The sequence below is a fragment of the Aquarana catesbeiana genome, linkage group LG13, assembly GCF_042186555.1.
Source record: "Aquarana catesbeiana isolate 2022-GZ linkage group LG13, ASM4218655v1, whole genome shotgun sequence".
Lineage (NCBI taxonomy): Eukaryota > Metazoa > Chordata > Amphibia > Anura > Ranidae > Aquarana > Aquarana catesbeiana.
Window position 1 is genome coordinate 216,355,417 of NC_133336.1, and position 18,901 is coordinate 216,374,317.

Genomic DNA, 18,901 nt, shown 5'->3' on the forward strand with positions numbered 1-18,901 from the left:
TGTGTGTTGGGGATGGGGGGGTCTCTCCCCGAGAATTGGACAATGTGTGTTGGGGATATGGGGGGGTCTCGCCCCGAGAATTGGGCAATGTGTGTTGGGGATGGGGGGGGTCTCACCCCGAGAATTGGGCAATGTGTGTTGGGGATGGGGGGGTCTCACCCGAGAATTGGGTAATGTGTGTTGGGGATATGGGGGGGTCTCACCCCGATAATTGGGCAATGTGTGTTGGGGATATGGGGGGGTCTCTCCCGAGAATTGGGCAATGTGTGTTGGGGATATGGGGGGGTCTCACCCCGATAATTGGGCAATGTGTGTTGGGGATATGGGGAGGTCTCACCCCGAGAATTGGGCAATGTGTGTTGGGGATATGGGGGGGTCTCGCCCCGAGAATTGGGCAATGTGTGTTGGGGATATGGGGGGGTCTCGCCCCGATAATTGGGCAATGTGTGTTGGGGATATGGGGGGGTCTCACCCCGATAATTGGGCAATGTGTGTTGGGGATATGGGGGGGTCTCACCCCGATAATTGGGCAATGTGTGTGACTCAACCTGCTGGTTTCCATGTTGGGCGGTTTATGGAAAACGATCGTCTCACAAATCTGTAGCAGCTGTTCTGTCGCTGAGAACAAATCCCCGTTTTTTCAGCGGTCGGATTACGCAACACCCTAACAACAGTTGTAGATACGCCGACACAACAAGTCGTAAACGTTCGGACAGCCGAAAAAAAAGATGTTAAACCCCGCCCTGTCTGGAGACGATGTCAGGGTGATGTCATCAGACACGGGAACTGAACATTCTGAAATCCATCCGTCATCCCATCACCCCAAAATATCTCTGTTATGGGGCACCCTCCCAGACTATTCATCTGGGTGTAGGGGGATGGTTGGCACAGATTTGGGTGTAGGGGGATGGTTGGCACAGATCTGGGTGTAAGGACATGGTTGGCACAGATTTGGGTGTAGGGGGATGGTTGGCACAGATCTGGGTGTAGGGGGGGGAGGTTGGCACAGATCTGGGTGTGGGGGGGGGAGGTTGGCACAGATCTGGGTGTGGGGGGGGAAGCTTGGCACAGATCTGGGTGTAGGGGGGAAGGAAGGTTGGCACAGATCTGGGTGTAAGGGGGGGGGAAGGTTGGCACAGATCTGGGTGTAAGGGGGGGAAGGTTGGCACAGATCTGGGTGTAGGGGGGGGGGGACGGTTGGCACAGATCTGGGTGTAGGGACATGGGTGGCACAGATTTGGGTGTAGGGGGGATGGTTGCACAGATCTGGGTGTGGGGGGGGGGGGGGGGTTGGCACAGATTTGGGTGTAGGGGGGGGGACGGTTGGCACAGATCTGGGTGTAGGGACATGGTTGGCACAGATCTGGGTGTAGGGGGGATGGTTGGCACAGATCTGGGTGTAGGGGGGATGGTTGGCACAGATCTGGGTGTAGGGGGGGGGGAGGTTGGCACAGATTTGGGTGTAGGGGGGGATGGTTGGCACAGATCTGGGTGTAGAGGGGGGAAGGTTGGCACATATCTGGGTGTAGGGGGAGGTTGGCACAGATCAGGGTGTGGGGGGGAAGGTTGGCACAGATCTGGGTGTAGGGGGGGGGGAGGTTGGCACAGATCTGGGTGTAGGGGGGGAAGGTTGGCACAGATCTGGGTGTAGGGGGGAGGAAGGTTGGCACAGATCTGGGTGTAAGGGGGGGAAGGTTGGCACAGATCTGGGTGTAGGGGGGGGGAAGGTTGGCACAGATCTGGGTGTAGGGGGGGGAAGGTTGGCACAGATCTGGGTGTAGGGGGGGGGGAAGGTTGGCACAGATCTGGGTGTAGGGGGGGGGGAAGGTTGGCCCAGATTTCGGTGTGGGGGGGTGGTTGGCACAGGTCTGGGTGTAGGGGGGGATGGTTGGCACAGATCTGGGTGTAGGGGGGTGGTTGGCACAGGTCTGGGTGTAGGGGGGGGACGGTTGGCACAGATCTGGGTGTAGGGGGGGACGGTTGGCACAGATCTGGGTGTAGGGGGGGACGGTTGGCACAGATCTGGGTGTAGGGGGGGACGGTTGGCACAGATCTGGGTGTAGGGGGGGACGGTTGGCACAGATCTGGGTGTAGGGGGGGACGGTTGGCACAGATCTGGGTGTAGGGGGGGACGGTTGGCACAGATCTGGGTGTAGGGGGGGACGGTTGGCACAGATCTGGGTGTAGGGGGGGGGGGCGTTTGGCACAGATCTGGGTGTAGGGGGGATGGTTGGTACAGATCTGGGTGTAGGGGGGGACGGTTGGCACAGATCTGGGTGTAGGGGGGGTGGTTGGCACAGATTTGGGTGTGGGGGGGTGGTTGGCACAGATCTGGGTGTAGGGGGGGGGTGGTTGGCACAGATCTGGGTGTAGGGGGGGGGATGGTTGGCACAGATCTGGGTGTAGGGAGGAAGGTTGGCACAGATCTGGGTGTAGGGGGGAAGGTTGGCACAGATCTGGGTGTAGGGGGGAAGGTTGGCACAGATCTGGGTGTAGGGGGGAAGGTTGGCACAGATCTGGGTGTAGGGGGGAAGGTTGGCACAGATTTGGGTGTAGGGGGGGACGGTTGGCACAGATCTGGGTGTAGGGACATGGTTGGCACAGATTTGGGTGTAGGGGGGATGGTTGGCACAGATCTGGGTGTAGGGGGGGACGGTTGGCACAGATCTGGGTGTAGGGGGGGACGGTTGGCACAGATCTGGGTGTAGGGGGGGACGGTTGGCACAGATCTGGGTGTAGGGGGGGACGGTTGGCACAGATCTGGGTGTAGGGGGGGACGGTTGGCACAGATCTGGGTGTAGGGGGGGACGGTTGGCACAGATCTGGGTGTAGGGGGGGGCGTTTGGCACAGATCTGGGTGTAGGGGGGATGGTTGGTACAGATCTGGGTGTAGGGGGGGGACGGTTGGCACAGATCTGGGTGTAGGGGGGGGTGGTTGGCACAGATTTGGGTGTGGGGGGGTGGTTGGCACAGATCTGGGTGTAGGGGGGGGTGGTTGGCACAGATCTGGGTGTAGGGAGGAAGGTTGGCACAGATCTGGGTGTAGGGGGGAAGGTTGGCACAGATCTGGGTGTAGGGGGGAAGGTTGGCACAGATCTGGGTGTAGGGGGGGACGGTTGGCACAGATCTGGGTGTAGGGACATGGTTGGCACAGATTTGGGTGTAGGGGGGATGGTTGGCACAGATCTGGGTGTAGGGGGGGGTGGTTGGCACAGATCTGGGTGTAGGGGGGGATGGTTGGCACAGATCTGGGTGTAGGGAGGAAGGTTGGCACAGATCTGGGTGTAGGGGGAAGGTTGGCACAGATCTGGGTGTAGGGGGGGGGGGGGTGGTTGGCACAGATCTGGGTGTAGGGGGGGGATGGTTGGCACAGATCTGGGTGTAGGGAGGAAGGTTGGCACAGATCTGGGTGTAGGGGGGAAGGTTGGCACAGATCTGGGTGTAGGGGGGAAGGTTGGCACAGATCTGGGTGTAGGGGGGAAGGTTGGCACAGATCTGGGTGTAGGGGGGAAGGTTGGCACAGATCTGGGTGTAGGGGGGAAGGTTGGCACAGATCTGGGTGTAGGGGGGAAGGTTGGCACAGATTTGGGTGTAGGGGGGGGGGGTGGTTGGCACAGATTTGGGTGTAGGGGGGGATGATGGGCACAGATTTGGGTGTGGGGGGGATGGTGGGCACAGATTTGGGTGTGGGGGGGGATGGTGGGCACAGATTTGGGTGTAGGGGGGGGATGGTGGGCACAGATTTGGGTGTAGGGGGGGATGGTGGGCACAGATTTGGGTGTAGGGGGGGGATGGTGGGCACAGATTTGGGTGTAGGGGGGGGGGTGGTGGGCACAGATTTGGGTGTAGGGGGGGATGGTGGGCACAGATTTGGGCGTGGGGGGGGGATGGTTGGCACAGATCTGGGTGTGGGGGGGGGGGATGGTTGGCACAGATTTGGGTGTGGGGGGGGGGGATGGTGGGCACAGATCTGGGTGTGGGGGGGGATGGTGGGCACAGATCTGGGTGTGGGGGGTTGGCACAGATTTGGGTGTAGGGGGGATGGTGGCACAGATTTGGGTGTAGGGGGGGGGTGGTGGGCACAGATTTGGTGTAGGGGGGGATGGTGGGCACAGATTTGGGCGTGGGGGGGGATGGTTGGCACAGATCTGGGTGTGGGGGGGGGGGGTGGTTGGCACAGATTTGGGTGTAGGGGGGGATGGTGGGCACAGATCTGGGTGTGGGGGGGGGGGATGGTGGGCACAGATTTGGGTGTAGGGGGGGGGATGGTTGGCACAGATCTGGGTGTGGGGGGGGATGGTGGGCACAGATCTGGGTGTGGGGGGGGATGGTTGGCACAGATTTGGGTGTAGGGGGGGATGGTGGGCACAGATTTGGGTGTAGGGGGGGGGATGGTGGGCACAGATTTGGGTGTAGGGGGGGGGATGGTGGGCACAGATTTGGGTGTAGGGGGGGATGGTGGCACAGATTTGGGTGTAGGGGGGGGGATGGTGGGCACAGATTTGGGTGTAGGGGGGGGGATGGTGGGCACAGATTTGGGTGTAGGGGGGGGATGGTGGGCACAGATTTGGGTGTAGGGGGGGGGATGGTGGGCACAGATTTGGGTGTAGGGGGGGGATGGTGGGCACAGATTTGGGTGTAGGGGGGGGATGGTGGGCACAGATTTGGGTGTAGGGGGGGATGGTGGGCACAGATTTGGGTGTAGGGGGGATGGTGGGCACAGATTTGGGTGTAGGGGGATGGTGGGCACAGATTTGGGTGTGGGGGGGGATGGTGGGCACAGATTTGGGTGTAGGGGGGATGGTGGGCACAGATTTGGGTGTAGGGGGATGGTGGGCACAGATCTGGGTGTAGGGGGGGGGGATGGTGGGCACAGATTGGGTGTAGGGGGGGGGATGGTGGGCACAGATTTGGGTGTAGGGGGGGGATGGTTGGCACAGATTTGGGTGTAGGGGGGGGATGGTGGGCACAGATTTGGGTGTGGGGGGGGATGGTGGGCACAGATTTGGGTGTAGGGGGGGGGATGGTGGCACAGATTTGGGTGTAGGGGGGGGGATGGTTGGCACAGATTTGGGTGTAGGGGGGGGGGATGGTTGGCACAGATTTGGGTGTAGGGGGGGGGATGGTGGGCACAGATTTGGGTGTAGGGGGGGGGGATGGTGGGCACAGATTTGGGTGTAGGGGGGGGATGGTGGGCACAGATTTGGGTGTAGGGGGGGGATGGTGGGCACAGATTTGGGTGTGGGGGGGGGTGGTGGGCACAGATTTGGTGTAGGGGGGATGGTGGGCACAGGTTTGGGTGTAGGGGGGGGGGGATGGTGGCACAGGTTGGGTGTAGGGGGGGGATGGTGGGCACAGATTTGGGTGTAGGGGGGGGGGATGGTGGGCACAGATTTGGGTGTAGGGGGGGGGATGGTTGGCACAGATTTGGGTGTAGGGGGGGGGATGGTGGGCACAGATTTGGGTGTGGGGGGGGGGTGGTGGGCACAGATTTGGGTGTGGGGGGGGATGGTGGGCACAGATTTGGGTGTAGGGGGGGGGGATGGTGGGCACAGATTTGGGTGTAGGGGGGGGGATGGTGGGCACAGATTTGGGTGTAGGGGGGGGGGGATGGTGGGCACAGATTTGGGTGTGGGGGGGGGATGGTGGGCACAGATTTGGGTGTAGGGGGGGGGATGGTGGGCACAGATTTGGGTGTAGGGGGGGGGATGGTGGGCACAGATTTGGGTGTAGGGGGGGGGGGATGGTGGGCACAGATTTGGGTGTAGGGGGGGGGGATGGTGGGCACAGATTTGGGTGTAGGGGGGGGGATGGTGGGCACAGATTTGGGTGTAGGGGGGGGGGGATGGTGGGCACAGATTTGGGTGTAGGGGGGGGGGATGGTGGGCACAGATTTGGGTGTAGGGGGGGGGATGGTGGGCACAGATTTGGGTGTAGGGGGGGGGATGGTGGGCACAGATTTGGGTGTAGGGGGGGATGGTGGGCACAGATTTGGGTGTGGGGGGGGGGGATGGTGGGCACAGATTTGGGTGTAGGGGGGGGGATGGTGGGCACAGATTTGGGTGTAGGGGGGGGATGGTGGGCACAGATTTGGGTGTAGTTGGTAGGGGAGGTGTGAGCGGTGACTATCGGAGGTGCTGATCTGGCCAGTCGGAGGGGCCGGATGGGAGGTCTCGGCACACAATGAGGGGTGTCGGTGAAAAAAGAAAAGTGTTTTTTTTTTATCTTCAGAGTTGGAGAATTTCCTCTCGCCCTGCGAGGAGATTTGGGCGGGTGGGGTGGGGGAGGGGAGGGTGAGGAATTCAGGCCGGGAGATGTTGGAGAATTGGATGGGAAGTGGATGGATGGAGACCTCTAGGAGACCCCCGTCCATCCGCAGGAACTTCCCTCTCCGCTCACATCAGCTGAAGAAACATCAAACACGACCCCCCCCCCCCATTACCCCAACACAGGGGAACTACAACCACCAATACCGGTGTGTACAGGACCGGGCCAACCATATATACTATATACACTCTCTATATACTCCATATATACTATATACACTCTCTATATACTCCATATATACTATATACACTCTCTATATACTCCATATATATACTATATACACTCTCTATATACTCCATATATACTATATACACTCTCTATATACTCCATATATACTATATACACTCTCTATATACTCCATATATACTATATACACTCTCTATATACTCCATATATACTATATACACTCTCTATATACCCCATATATACTATATACACTCTCTATATACTCCATATATACTATATACACTCTCTATATACTCCATATATACTATATACACTCTCTATATACTCCATATATACTATATACACTCTCTATATACTCCATATATACTATATACACTCTCTATATACTCCATATATACTATATACACTCTCTATATACTCCATATATACACCACATGATCACCTCCTGTATCCAGTCTGTGTGGGGAGAATTATTGTTGGGGATCAAATACTTATTTTACTCCATTTATAACATTTGTATTGTGTGATTTTTCTGGATTTTTGGTTGATATTCTGTCTCTATCATATAAAATACACCTATGATAAAAATTATAGACCCTTCATTTCTATGTAAGGGGGCAAAACTTACACAATCTGCAGGAGAGACGATCATTATCCCCCCCACTTCTATATACACCCCCCATATACTCCCATCCCCCCCCTATATACACCCCATCCCCCTGCACACCTATGCAGGGAGGATAATACCCCCTCCTCATAGGATACCCCCCATCCCTCAGTACCCCTGTACAGGTAGGATAATACCCCCTTCTAATAATATACTTTACACAAACATTTATAAATGGAAATATTCGGCAGGGTTGGGTTTTCCCTCCCGGGTGTGTCCGCTCCTTCTGGGGATCAGAACTTCCATCCTGTAGTGCAGAGGACGGGTGGAGGCGCATTGTTTGTCAGGGTGTCGGGTCCCTGTAGGATATGGTGGATGCTTGCATTTCGCGATTCTCATTTTATTGGCTGGAATAATCTATAACTCCGCCTTCCCCCCCCCCGCCCCCCTTCTTTTTTCAGACACCTGACGCCGGACTTCCACACGTTATCCTTCTACCTCCCGGATGGGACCCGTGTGACGGAGAACCGCCCTCAGCGGGTAAGGCGAGGGGGGGGGGGGAGGGAAACGGGCCACGCTGGTGTGATCCGCCTCGGATTGGCCCGCCGCGTGCGTTTCGTCACGTCACCTCCATTCCTCATTGTCCCCACTCTCCTCTTCTTACAGGTGAGCTGCCATTATCAGGGACGGCTGGCGGGACACAGCGGGCCCTGGAGCAGCCTCAGCCTGTGCTCTGGACTCAGGTAAGGACATCACTGACGCGTTTCATACTAACAATGTACAGGACAGGACTCCGCCCACCTGAGGGCCACTCCCACTCTCCAGACATGAAGTAATAATAATAAATGACAGATCGCATGTGTAGGGCGACTTTGTGACGCCCCCCCCCCTCCCTTTCTGGTGTCCATATTGCAGGGGTGTGGTCATTGTGGAGGCGGAGCAGCAGTACAGCATTGAGCCGGTCCCGGGGGATCCGTCCTTTAAGCACCTACTCCGACCAATCAGTGACCATCGGAACATCACTTGTGAGACGCAGGACACGCCCCCCGGGACATCTACCAATCACAAGACTGGGAGGATGCTGCTAAGTATGGGAGACCCCCAACCCGGCCAAGAGGAACCGGCACCCACCGCCCCAGCAGGTGGATCCTCCAATCAGGTGAGTGCAGAGAGGAGGGCGGAGCCGGGAACCCCAGACTCAGATTTCATTGGAAATCTCATCCACCCTCCCCCTTTGTGTGTCTTCCAGGGGGGCAGGACCGGTGAGACGAAGTACGTGGAGCTGGTGTTGGTGGCTGATAATAGCGAGGTGGGTGTGGTCTTGCGTTGGCTGCGTCTTATGACGGCCTCGCCCCCTCCCCCCCCCCTGTACTTACCTTCTCTTCCATCTTCGCAGTACGAGTTGTATCACCGAGACCTGGCAACCCTTCACAGCCGGAGCCTGGAGATCGCCAACAGGATGGACGCCGTAAGTCACCGCCATCATTTTATTATTCAGGGTTCAATCGCCTTCTATAGCTGAATAACATAGGGGATCGATGGGTGGGGGAGGGGGCATCTGTACTTTGTGTTCAAATGTTTCCACCTTTCTATGTAGACTTACCACATTTTTCTCTTTTTTTTTTTTTTTTTATTTTTTTTTTTTTTTATTATTTATAATAATTAATTATTATTTACTATTAGTTTTTAAAAGTGTGTGTGTGTGGTGTTTTTTTTTTTTTTTTTTTTTTTTTTTTTCTTTCCTTATTCCTCGTTTGTATATAAATCACCCTTTTTTTTTTTTTTTTTAATATATAATTACTTATTTTAAATAAAGAGCCTTATTTTATTTCCTTGTTTTGTATGTAAAGCAACCTTCTTTTTAAATTATTTTTTTATTTACTGTGTTTTAATATATATTAATAATATGAGGAAGATAATAATCCTGAGGAAGACAAGCTTGTGCCTCTTCAAAATAAAAATATATGTATTTTGTTAATAAAGTGTCCCTTTTTCTTATCTCTTATGTATTTTATTATATTTAATATTATTTACTTATTTTCATTTTTTAGTGTTCTTTACTTATTTTAAAATTGATATTTAGATTTTTTTTTTTTTCTAGGAACACTTTATAATATAATTTCCTAATTTGTAGATTAAGTGATCCTTTACTTAGCTATTTTTTTTATTTTATTTATTCTATTTATTTATTTTCTTATTTTTAATTTGTTATTTACAATTTTTTTTTATTTATTTTGATTGTTGATATTTATTTATTTTTTTTGTTTTATTTATTGTACCCTTATTATCCTGTTTATATAAAGTGATCCTTTTTTTATCTTGTATTTAATTTTGTTTATGTGTGTTTTTGTTTTTTTTTTTTTATTTGTTTATTTATAATTTTTATTTATTTATTACATATTATTTATTTGTTTGTTATTTTATTTGATTTTAAACGGGTCCCCCTTATTTTATTCACCCCTCGCACTCCTCCAGTTTTTCCGGACGTTGAATATTCGGGTGGTCCTGGTCGGGGTGGAGGTCTGGAGTCAGAAGGATCGGATTTCGGTCAGTTTGAACCCGGCGGAGACCCTGAACCGTTTCCTGTCCTGGAGGAGAAGGAGCTCCTCCCCCGAATCCCCCATGACAACGCTCAGCTCCTCACGTGAGTGGTCACCCCGCTGGATACGTGTCCATTGACGTGCGGTGTAGACGTGTAACCGACTGTGCGGATTTGGCCCCAGGAGGCGGAGTCTATAAGTGGGCGGCCTTCTACCTTTTAGAACCATGACCTTCGACCCTCCAATCATTTATGTGATAGTGGCCCCAGAGACTAGCCCCCAATCATTGGTGTCAGTGGATAGTGGCCCCCAGAGACTAGCCCCCCAATCATTGGTGTCAGTGGATAGTGGACCCCAGAGAATAGCCCTCCAATTATTGGCGTCAGTGGGATAGTGGCCCCCCAATCATTGGTGGTCAGTCGGATAGTGGCCCCCCAATCATTGGTGGTCAGTCGGATTGTGGCCCCCCAATCATTGGTGGTCAGTTGGATAGTGGCCCCCCAATCATTGGTGGTCAGTTGGATAGTGCCCCCCCCAATCATTGGTGTCAGTGGATAGTGGCCTCCCCCAATCATTGGTGTCAGTGAGATAGTGCCCCCCCCAATCATTGGTGTCAGTGGGATAGTGGCCCCCCAGTCATTGGTGTCAGTGGGATAGCGGCCCCCCCCAATCATTGGTGTCAGTGGGATAGTGGCCCCCTAGTCATTGGTGTCAGTGGGATAGTGCCTCCCCCAATCATTGGTGTCAGTGAGATAGTGCCCCCCCCCAATCATTGGTGTCAGTGGGATAGTGCCCCCCCCCCCCAATCATTGGTGTCAGTGGGATAGTGGCCCCCCCCCCAGTCGTTGGTGTCAGTGGGATAGTGGCCCCCCCAATCATTGGTGTCAGTGGATAGTGCCCCCCCCCCCCAATCATTGGTGTCAGTGGGATAGTGCCCCCCCCCCAATCATTGGTGTCAGTGGGATAGTGCCCCCCCCCCAATCATTGGTGTCAGTGGGATAGTGCCCCCCCCCCCATCATTGTGTCAGTGGGATAGTGCCCCCCCCCCAATCATTGGTGTCAGTGGATAGTGGCCCCCCCCCAATCATTGGTGTCAGTGGGATAGTGGCCCCCCAATCATTGGTGTCAGTGGGATAGTGGCCCCCCCCCAGTCGTTGGTGTCAGTGGGATAGTGGCCCCCCCCCCAGTCGTTGGTGTCAGTGGGATAGTGGCCCCCCCCCCCAGTCGTTGGTGTCAGTGGGATAGTGGCCCCCCCCCCAGTCGTTGGTGTCAGTGGGATAGTGGCCCCCCCAATCATTGGTGTCAGTGGGATAGTGGCCCCCCAGTCATTGGTGTCAGTGGGATAGTGCCCCCCCCCAATCATTGGTGTCAGTGGGATAGTGGCCCCCCCAATCATTGGTGTCAGTGGGATAGTGGCCCCCCCCAATCATTGGTGTCAGTGGATAGTGGCCCCCCCCCAATCATTGGTGTCAGTGGGATAGTGGCCCCCCCCCAATCATTGGTGTCAGTGGGATAGTGGCCCCCCAGTCGTTGGTGTCAGTGGATAGTGGCCCCCCCAGCGGAGTATCCCCTCTGTCTCAAAGGACTGGAATGTAAACATTGAAAGCGCAGTGGGTGTGTTCTCAGGTTCCAGCCCGCCCCCTGTAGTTCTCAGGGAGGTCACATGACCGGAATCCACCCAGAAGCACAATGAGAAGCCTGCTGAATGAGGAAATGATATATAATATATATACTGTGTATGTGTCACATGACTCTGATCTCTTCCTTCCAGCGGGGTGACATTTGCGGGCTCGGCGGCGGGAATGGCGACTGTGGGCTCCATCTGTACAGCGATCGCTCCGGAGGGGTCAGCATGGTGAGTGATGTCTCTCCAAGGCCATGTGTGATAGAAGCTGCAGCCAACCAGATAGAGCCCCGCCTCCTTTCCTGGACGGAGGACGTCTAGTATCATTTAGCTCTTTCCTCCCCAGCTTGACTGTCCCTGGCCCCGCCCCTTTTCATTCATTGGATTTCAGTTCTGTCAATCATGGAGGCTCAGCATCACACGTGGGGGGGCGTTACCTATGCAAATATCCTGCCTAGGACCACCCACTCCTCCAGACTGACAGCCACACCAATCAGGAATTTTAATATTTGCATAACTCCTCCCACTTGCATCCGGACTGAGGGCTCTGGGGAGGAGTCTCTGTGCTTCTCTATGCAATGCAGGCAGATCGTGGCTGGTGGGAGGGGCCAGCGAGTGCTGCATATGGCTTCCTGAAAACATCCTAGCACCCCTTGCTGGCCCCTCCCACCAGCCACGATCTGCCTGCATTGCATAGGGAAGTACAGAGACCCAGTGATGATCGGAAGGGGACCCAGCATGAATGTTCAGGGATGTGGGACAGTGACGGGGGAGTGATGGGGAGGTGATGGTGGGTGATGGGGGGGTGATGGACAGTGCAGCTCACAGCGGCCTCTCTCAGGTCAGTCAGATCAGTGGCCTCTCCCCCGGATCCTCAGATAAACTCACATATTTCACACACTGTTTAGATTGGGGACTATTTATATCAGGTAAAAAATAAACCGGGACGACATTCCACCCTGATAGGCCCCTGGGGGCCCCGCCGTGTTTCTGCCCAGCATTCAATGAGCCTTGTGTATTCCTGGGCTTCAGCGCCACCTGGTGGCCACCTCAGATCTCTGCAACCTTCTACACAAAATGCCTCAGATTATGTTTATATTTATTCCAGGTTTCTGCCGAACGTTCTCCTCCCCCAGAGAGGATATTCTGAGGGGTCTTCTCTGTGACCTCATTCTGAGGGGGTCTTCACCGTGACCTAATTCTGAGGGGGTCTTCACCGTGACCTCATTCTGCTCCACCTAGTGGCCACCTCAGATCTCTGCAACCTTCTGCACAAAGTGCACAGATTATATTTATTCCAGGTTTCTGCCAAACGTTCTCCTCCCCCGGAGAGGATATTCTGAGGGGGTCTTCACCGTGACCTCATTCTGAGGGGGTCTTCACCGTGACCTCATTCTGAGGGGGTCTTCACTGTGTCCTCATTCTGAGGGGTCTTCTTTGTGACCTCCATTCTAAGGGGGTCTTCACCGTGGCGTCATTCTGAGGGGTCTTCACCGTGGCGTCATTCTGAGGGGTTCTTCTCCGTGACGTCATTCTGAGGGGGTCTTCACTGTGTCCTCATTCTGAGGGGTCTTCTTTGTGACCTCCATTCTGAGGGTCTTCTCTGTGACCTCCATTCTGAGGGGGTCGTCACCGTGACGTCCTGAGGGGGTGGTCACCGTGGCATCCTTCTGAGGGGGTGGTCACCGTGGCGTCCTTCTGAGAGGGTGGTCACCTTGGCGTCCTTCTGACGGCGTCTGGGTGGTCACCGTGGCGTCCTTCTGAGGGGGTGGTCACCGTGGCGTCGTCTCTGAGGGGGTGGTCACCGTGGCGTCGTCTCTGAGGGGGTGGTCACCGTGGCGTCGTCTCTGAGGGGGTGGTCACCGTGGCGTCGTCTCTGAGGGGGTGGTCACCGTGGCGTCGTCTCTGAGGGGGTGGTCACCGTGGCGTCGTCTCTGAGGGGGTGGTCACCGTGGCGTCGTCTCTGAGGGGGTGGTCACCGTGGCGTCGTCTCTGAGGGGGTGGTCACCGTGCGTCGTCTCTGAGGGGGTGGTCACCGTGGCGTCGTCTCTGAGGTGGGGTGGTCACCGTGGCGTCGTCTCTGAGGGGGTGGTCCACCGTGGCGTCGTCTCTGAGGGGGTGGTCACCGTGGCGTCGTCTCTGAGGGGGTGGTCACCGTGGCGTCGTCTCTGAGGGGGTGGTCACCGTGGCGTCGTCTCTGAGGGGGTGGTCACCGTGGCGTCGTCTCTGAGGGGGTGGTCACCGTGGCGTCGTCTCTGAGGGGGTGGTCACCGTGGCGTCGTCTCTGAGGGGGTGGTCACCGTGGCGTCGTCTCTGAGGGGGTGTCACCCGTGGCGTCGTCTCTGAGGGGGTGGTCACCGTGGCGTCGTCTCTGAGGGGGTGGTCACCGTGGCGTCGTCTCTGAGGGGGTGGTCACCGTGGCGTCGTCTCTGAGGGGGTGGTCACCGTGGCGTCCTTCTGAGGGGGTGGTCACCGTGGCGTCCTTCTGAGGGGTCGTCACCGTGGCGTCCTTCTGCGCCACCTAGTGGCCACCTCAGATCTCTGCAACCTTCTGCACAAAGTGCACAGATTATATTTATTCCAGGTTTCTGCAAACGTTCTCCTCCCCGGAGAGGATATTCTGAGGGTCCTCTCTGTGTCCTCATTCTGAGGGGTCTTCTCTGTGACCTCATTCTGAGGGTCTTCTCTGTGCCCTCCATTCTGAGGGCCTCTCTGTGTCCTCATTCTGAGGGGTCTTCTCGTGTGACCTCATTCTGAGGGGTCTTCTCTGTGCCCTCCATTCTGAGGGGGTCTTCTCTGTGGCGTCATTCTGAGGGGGTCTTCTCTGTGGCGTCATTCTGAGGGGGTCTTCCTCTGTGGCGTCATTCTGAGGGGGTCATCACCGTGGCGTCATTCTGAGGAGGTCTTCTCTGTGGGCGTCATTCTGAGGGGGTCTTCACCGTGGCGTCATTCTGAGGAGGTCTTCTCTGTGGCGTCATTCTGAGGGGGTCGTCACCGTGGCGTCATTCTGAGGGGGTCGTCACCGGTGGCGTCATTCTGAGGGGGTCTTCACTGTGACGTCCCCAAAAAGACTTGCAGCTGTAATTGCAGAGAAAGGGGGTTCTACAAAGTATTGACTCCGGGGGGGCGCCATACAAATGCCCTCCCCCACACTTTTCACATATTTATTTGTATAATTTATCATTTTCCTTCCACTTCACAATTATGTGACACTTTGTGTTGGTCTATCACATAAAATCCCAATAAAATACATTTACGTTTTTTGGTTGTAACAAAATGTGGGACATTTCAAGGGGTATGAATACTTTTTCAAGGCACTGTATACTTTTTTTTTTTTTTCTTTATAATTATTACTGAAATCGTATTTATTTTTTGGCGCCTTTCCTCCCCTCCCCCACACAGGATCACTCGGTCTCTATCCTGGCCGTGGCCTCCACCGTGGCGCACCAACTGGGCCACCAATCTGGGTCTGAACCACATTACAGCGGATGAGAAGTGCGGCCAACCCAGCACCGGGAAACAATGGATCATGGAGCAGGGGACCAAAGCCGGGTGAGTGGTGACCCAGAATAGAGCCCACTGCAGGACAGGGCTGTGACACGCGGGGGGGGGGGGTCCGGGACGGGACTGAGACACGCGGGGGGGGGGGCCCGGGACGGGGACGGGACGGGACTGAGACACGGGGGGGGGGGGCCCGGGACGGGACGGGACTGAGACACGGGGGGGGGGGGGGCCCGGGACGGACTGAGACACGGGGGGGGGGGGGGGGTGGGCCCCGGGACTGAGACACGGGGGGGGTGGGCCCCGGGACTGTGACACGCGAGGGGGGGACCCCGGGACTGGACTGTGACACCTGTGGACAGCTGAGGTCATACATGGTCTCTGTGTACGGTAGGTACATGCCCGGGGTTGGAGTTCAGTAGCTGCAGTCGGATGGAGTTGGCCGCCATCTTCAGAGAAGGAGGGGGGAAGTGTCTCTTCAATGTCCCCGCCCCGTCCAGCGTGTTTGGGAAGGCGCAGTGCGGAAATCTGGTGGTGGAGAAAGGCGAGCAATGCGACTGCGGCCTGACACAGGTGAGACTCGCTAATCGCTCCCCGAAATCACACCGAGCCCCGCATGTCCTACAGTCCCCAACCCAACGCCTCTTACCATAAAGAATCCTTCCTGTAGAGGCTGGGACATCATTATTCCTCTCTTCTCACCGTCTCCAGATTCGCTCCTTGAAGCTACAGCCACCCGACGCGTTTCAGGGACCAGGCTGAACCTCTTTATCAGGGCAGAAGCACGTCCCTTCTACCCACCCCTTATGCCCCTCTTTTCTGTTAATGCTCAAAAGGGGATCGCCCCTTCTGCCCACCCCTTGGGCCACCTTTCTAGTAAAGCTCCCAAGGTGGCCGCCCTTCCTGCACACCCCTTGGGCCACCTTCCTGGTAAAGCTCCCCAGGTGGCCGCCCCTTATGTTCCTCCTTCCCATTGAAGCTCTAAAGGGGACGACCCCTTCTGTCCACCCCTTGGGCCACCTTCCTGGTAAAGCTCCCAAGGTGGCCGCCCTTCCTGCACACCCCTTGGGCTACCTTCCTGGTAAAGCTCCCCAGGTGGCCGCCCCTTATGTTCCTCCTTCCCATTAAAGCTCTAAAGGGGATGGCCCCTTCTGTCCACCCCTTGGGCCACCTTCCTGGTTAAGCTCCCAAGGTGGCTGCCCCTTCTGCCCACCCTTTGGGCCTCCTTCCTGTTAAAGCTCCCAAGGTGGCCACCACTTAGGTCCCCCTTCCTGTTAAAGCTTCCAAGGTGCCTGTCACTTCTGCCCACCCCTTGGGCTTCCTTGTTAAAGCTCCCAAGGTGGCCACCACTTATGCCCCTCCTTTCTGTTAAAGCTCCAAAGGGGGCCACCCCTTATGACAACCCCTTTGGCCTCTTTTCTGTTTAAGCTTTCAAGGCACCTGTCCCTTCTGCCCACCCCTTGGGCCTCCTTCCTTTTAAAGCTCCCAAGGCGGTCGCCCCACCTGTCCACCCTTTGGGCCTCCTTCCTGTTAAAGCTCCCAATGCGCCTACCCCCTCTGCCCACCCCTTGGGCCTCCTTCCTGTTAAAGCTCCCAAGGCGGCCATCCCTCCTGCCCACCCCTTGGGCCTCCTCCCTGTTAAAGCTCCCAAGGCGCCTATCCCCTCTGCCCACCCCTTGGGCCTCCTTCCTGTTAAAGCTCCCAAGGCTCCCGCCCCTCCTACCCACCCCTTGGGCCTCCTTTCTGTTAAAGCTCCCAAGGCGACCGCCCCTCCTGCCCACCCCTTGGGCCTCCTTCCTGTTAAAGCTCCCAAGGCTACTGTCCCTCCTGCCCACCCCTTGGGCCTCCTTTCTGTTAAAGCTCCCAAGGCGCCTGTCCCTTCTGCTCACCTATTGGGCCTCTTTCCTGTTTAAAGCTCCAAAGGCAGCCTCCCCTCCTGCCCACCCCTTGGGCCTCCTTCCTGTTAAAGCTCCCAAGGCGGCCGCCCCTTCAGCCCACCTCTGGCCATTCATGAGCACCGCAGATCCAGTGCCTCTCACCCAATGTCTTCCCAACCCTAGTACATTATGATGCCCCAGTTGAGTTCTGCTGTGTATGGTGTTCTTCTTCTGTTCCCCCCTCACTGTTCCCCCCACTGTCTACCTGCAGGAGTGCGCGGACCCTTGCTGCAACGCCTCCACCTGCCAGTTGGTGGCCGGAGCCGAGTGCGCCTCGGACGGACTGTGCTGTGAGCAGTGTAAGGTAAGTGCTCCCTCTGTGGTCAGTCCCAGCTATGGTGACTTCTCCGGTAAAGAGTCCCGCATTGACCGAAGAGGAAACCTCCTCCACCTTCGATGACTCCTCTTCCCCAAGTCTGAGGAAAACTTACCCCCCAAAATGTAAAAACGGAAGAATTTGAGCCCCGATGGAGGAGCGCAGCCTGGCCTCGTTTTCCTTCACCTGTTTCTCCTCTCTCTTCAGATAAATCCAGCGGGGACCCTGTGCCGGGAGCCCCTCGGGGACTGTGACCTACCCGAATACTGCACCGGGGCCTCGCCCCACTGCCCCGCCAACACCTACCTGCAAGACGGGGAGACCTGCGCCCGAGGACAGGCCCACTGCTACGGGGGAGAGTGCCGAACTCTGCAGAGCCAGTGTCAGAGCGTGTGGGGCCCAGGTGAGGAGGGGGGCTCCCAGGTGGGTGGACCTGGGAGGGGCACACTCACCTTCTGAGGGATGAACACGGGGAGCTAGAGCATGTGAAGTCCAGGCGAGCCCCTGAGCGGGGGGGCACAGAAAGGGGGCGCATTCAACTTCGGAGGGAGGAGAACCAGGGTCAGAGCTTTAGAGCCCAGGCGAGGAGGGGGTCTTCCAGGTGGAGGGAGGAGAACCAGGGTCAGAGCTTTAGAGCCCAGGTGAGGAGGGGGTCTTCCAGGTGGCAGGACTCAGAAAAGGGGCACATTCTCCTTCAGAGGGATGAGAACTAGCGTCAGAGCTCATGGGGCCCGCAGGTGAGAGGGCCCGGGAGGGGCACAATAACCTTCTGAAGGATACACAAATGGAGGTGAAGTAGAGTATGTGAAGCCAGGGTCAGAGCTTGTGGAGCCCAGGTAAAAATGGGGGGGCCCCCAGGTTGGGAAGGTACAGGATGTTAGTGATGCACACATGGAGACAAACCATGTGAGGAGGGAGCCCTCATGTGGTAGGACGCAGAAAAGGGGCACCTTCAGAGGGAGGAGAACTAGCATCGGAGCTTATGGGGCCCACAGGTGTGAGGACCTGAGAGGGGCACACTTACCTTCTGAGGGATCCTTACAGGAGCTTGTAGAGTCCAGGTGAGGAGGGGGCCCTCAAGGTGGTAGGACTCAGAAAAGGGGCACCTTTTGGAGGGAGGGGAACTGGCGTCAGAGCTTATGGGGCCCCCAGGAGGGACACACTCACCTTCTGAGGGATGCACACATGGAGGAGAACCAATGTCAAAGCGTGTGGGGTCCAGGTGCCCCCAAATGGGAGCATACAAGGATATGGGACCCAGGTGAGAAGGGGTCCCTCAAGTGGCAGGATACAGGAAGGTGAAAATTGGGGTTCCCAGATGGGAGGACACAGAAGGGGCACAACATCCACCCTCTACCTATACAGGGAGGTGAACTAGTGTCAGTATGTGTGGGGCCCTTGGTGAGGAGGGGGCCCCCAGATGGAAAAACAGTACTGCTCTTTGTGTGTCCCCAGTGTGGGAGGGGAATCTTGGAGAGCAATAAACACCTCACAGAGGATCTAACCCCCTCCACCCAAAGCTACATCAAACCAGTTGGAGTTCCTGTTGAAGAACCCGGGACCTGGACACATGTGAACGGAGCAACCAATTAAATTGCACCCCCTTTTATTTTGCAGGGTCCTCTCCGGCCCCTGAGGCTTGCTTCAGGAAGGTGAACATGAGGGGGGACCGGTTTGGCAGCTGCGGACGGAGACTCAATGGCACTTACCTGCCCTGTTCTCCGAGGTATGTACACCCCTAGGCCAGAGTTCCCAGCTCCGCCCACCTTCCACCCCCCTTATAAATAGGTTTCCACCCCCATTATAAAGGAGTTCCCACCACCTTCCACCCCCATTATAAAGGGGTTCCCACCACCTTCCACC

At 56.1% G+C, this 18,901-nt stretch overlaps 1 protein-coding gene across 1 annotated transcript in view; it reads left to right on the plus strand.

The window, feature by feature from the left end:
• The window catches only part of ADAM15 (ADAM metallopeptidase domain 15), a 53,974-nt gene that overhangs the window by 26,110 nt on the left and 8,963 nt on the right, over positions 1-18,901 (plus strand). The window contains 15 exon segments of the mRNA XM_073608715.1: positions 7,582-7,660; positions 7,787-7,863; positions 8,036-8,279; positions 8,370-8,429; positions 8,517-8,588; positions 9,596-9,710; positions 9,713-9,764; positions 11,432-11,487; positions 11,490-11,515; positions 14,687-14,743; positions 14,745-14,827; positions 15,178-15,358; positions 16,934-17,026; positions 17,246-17,441; positions 18,656-18,764. Of these exon segments, the coding sequence (XP_073464816.1) occupies positions 7,582-7,660; positions 7,787-7,863; positions 8,036-8,279; positions 8,370-8,429; positions 8,517-8,588; positions 9,596-9,710; positions 9,713-9,764; positions 11,432-11,487; positions 11,490-11,515; positions 14,687-14,743; positions 14,745-14,827; positions 15,178-15,358; positions 16,934-17,026; positions 17,246-17,441; positions 18,656-18,764 (1,500 nt within the window).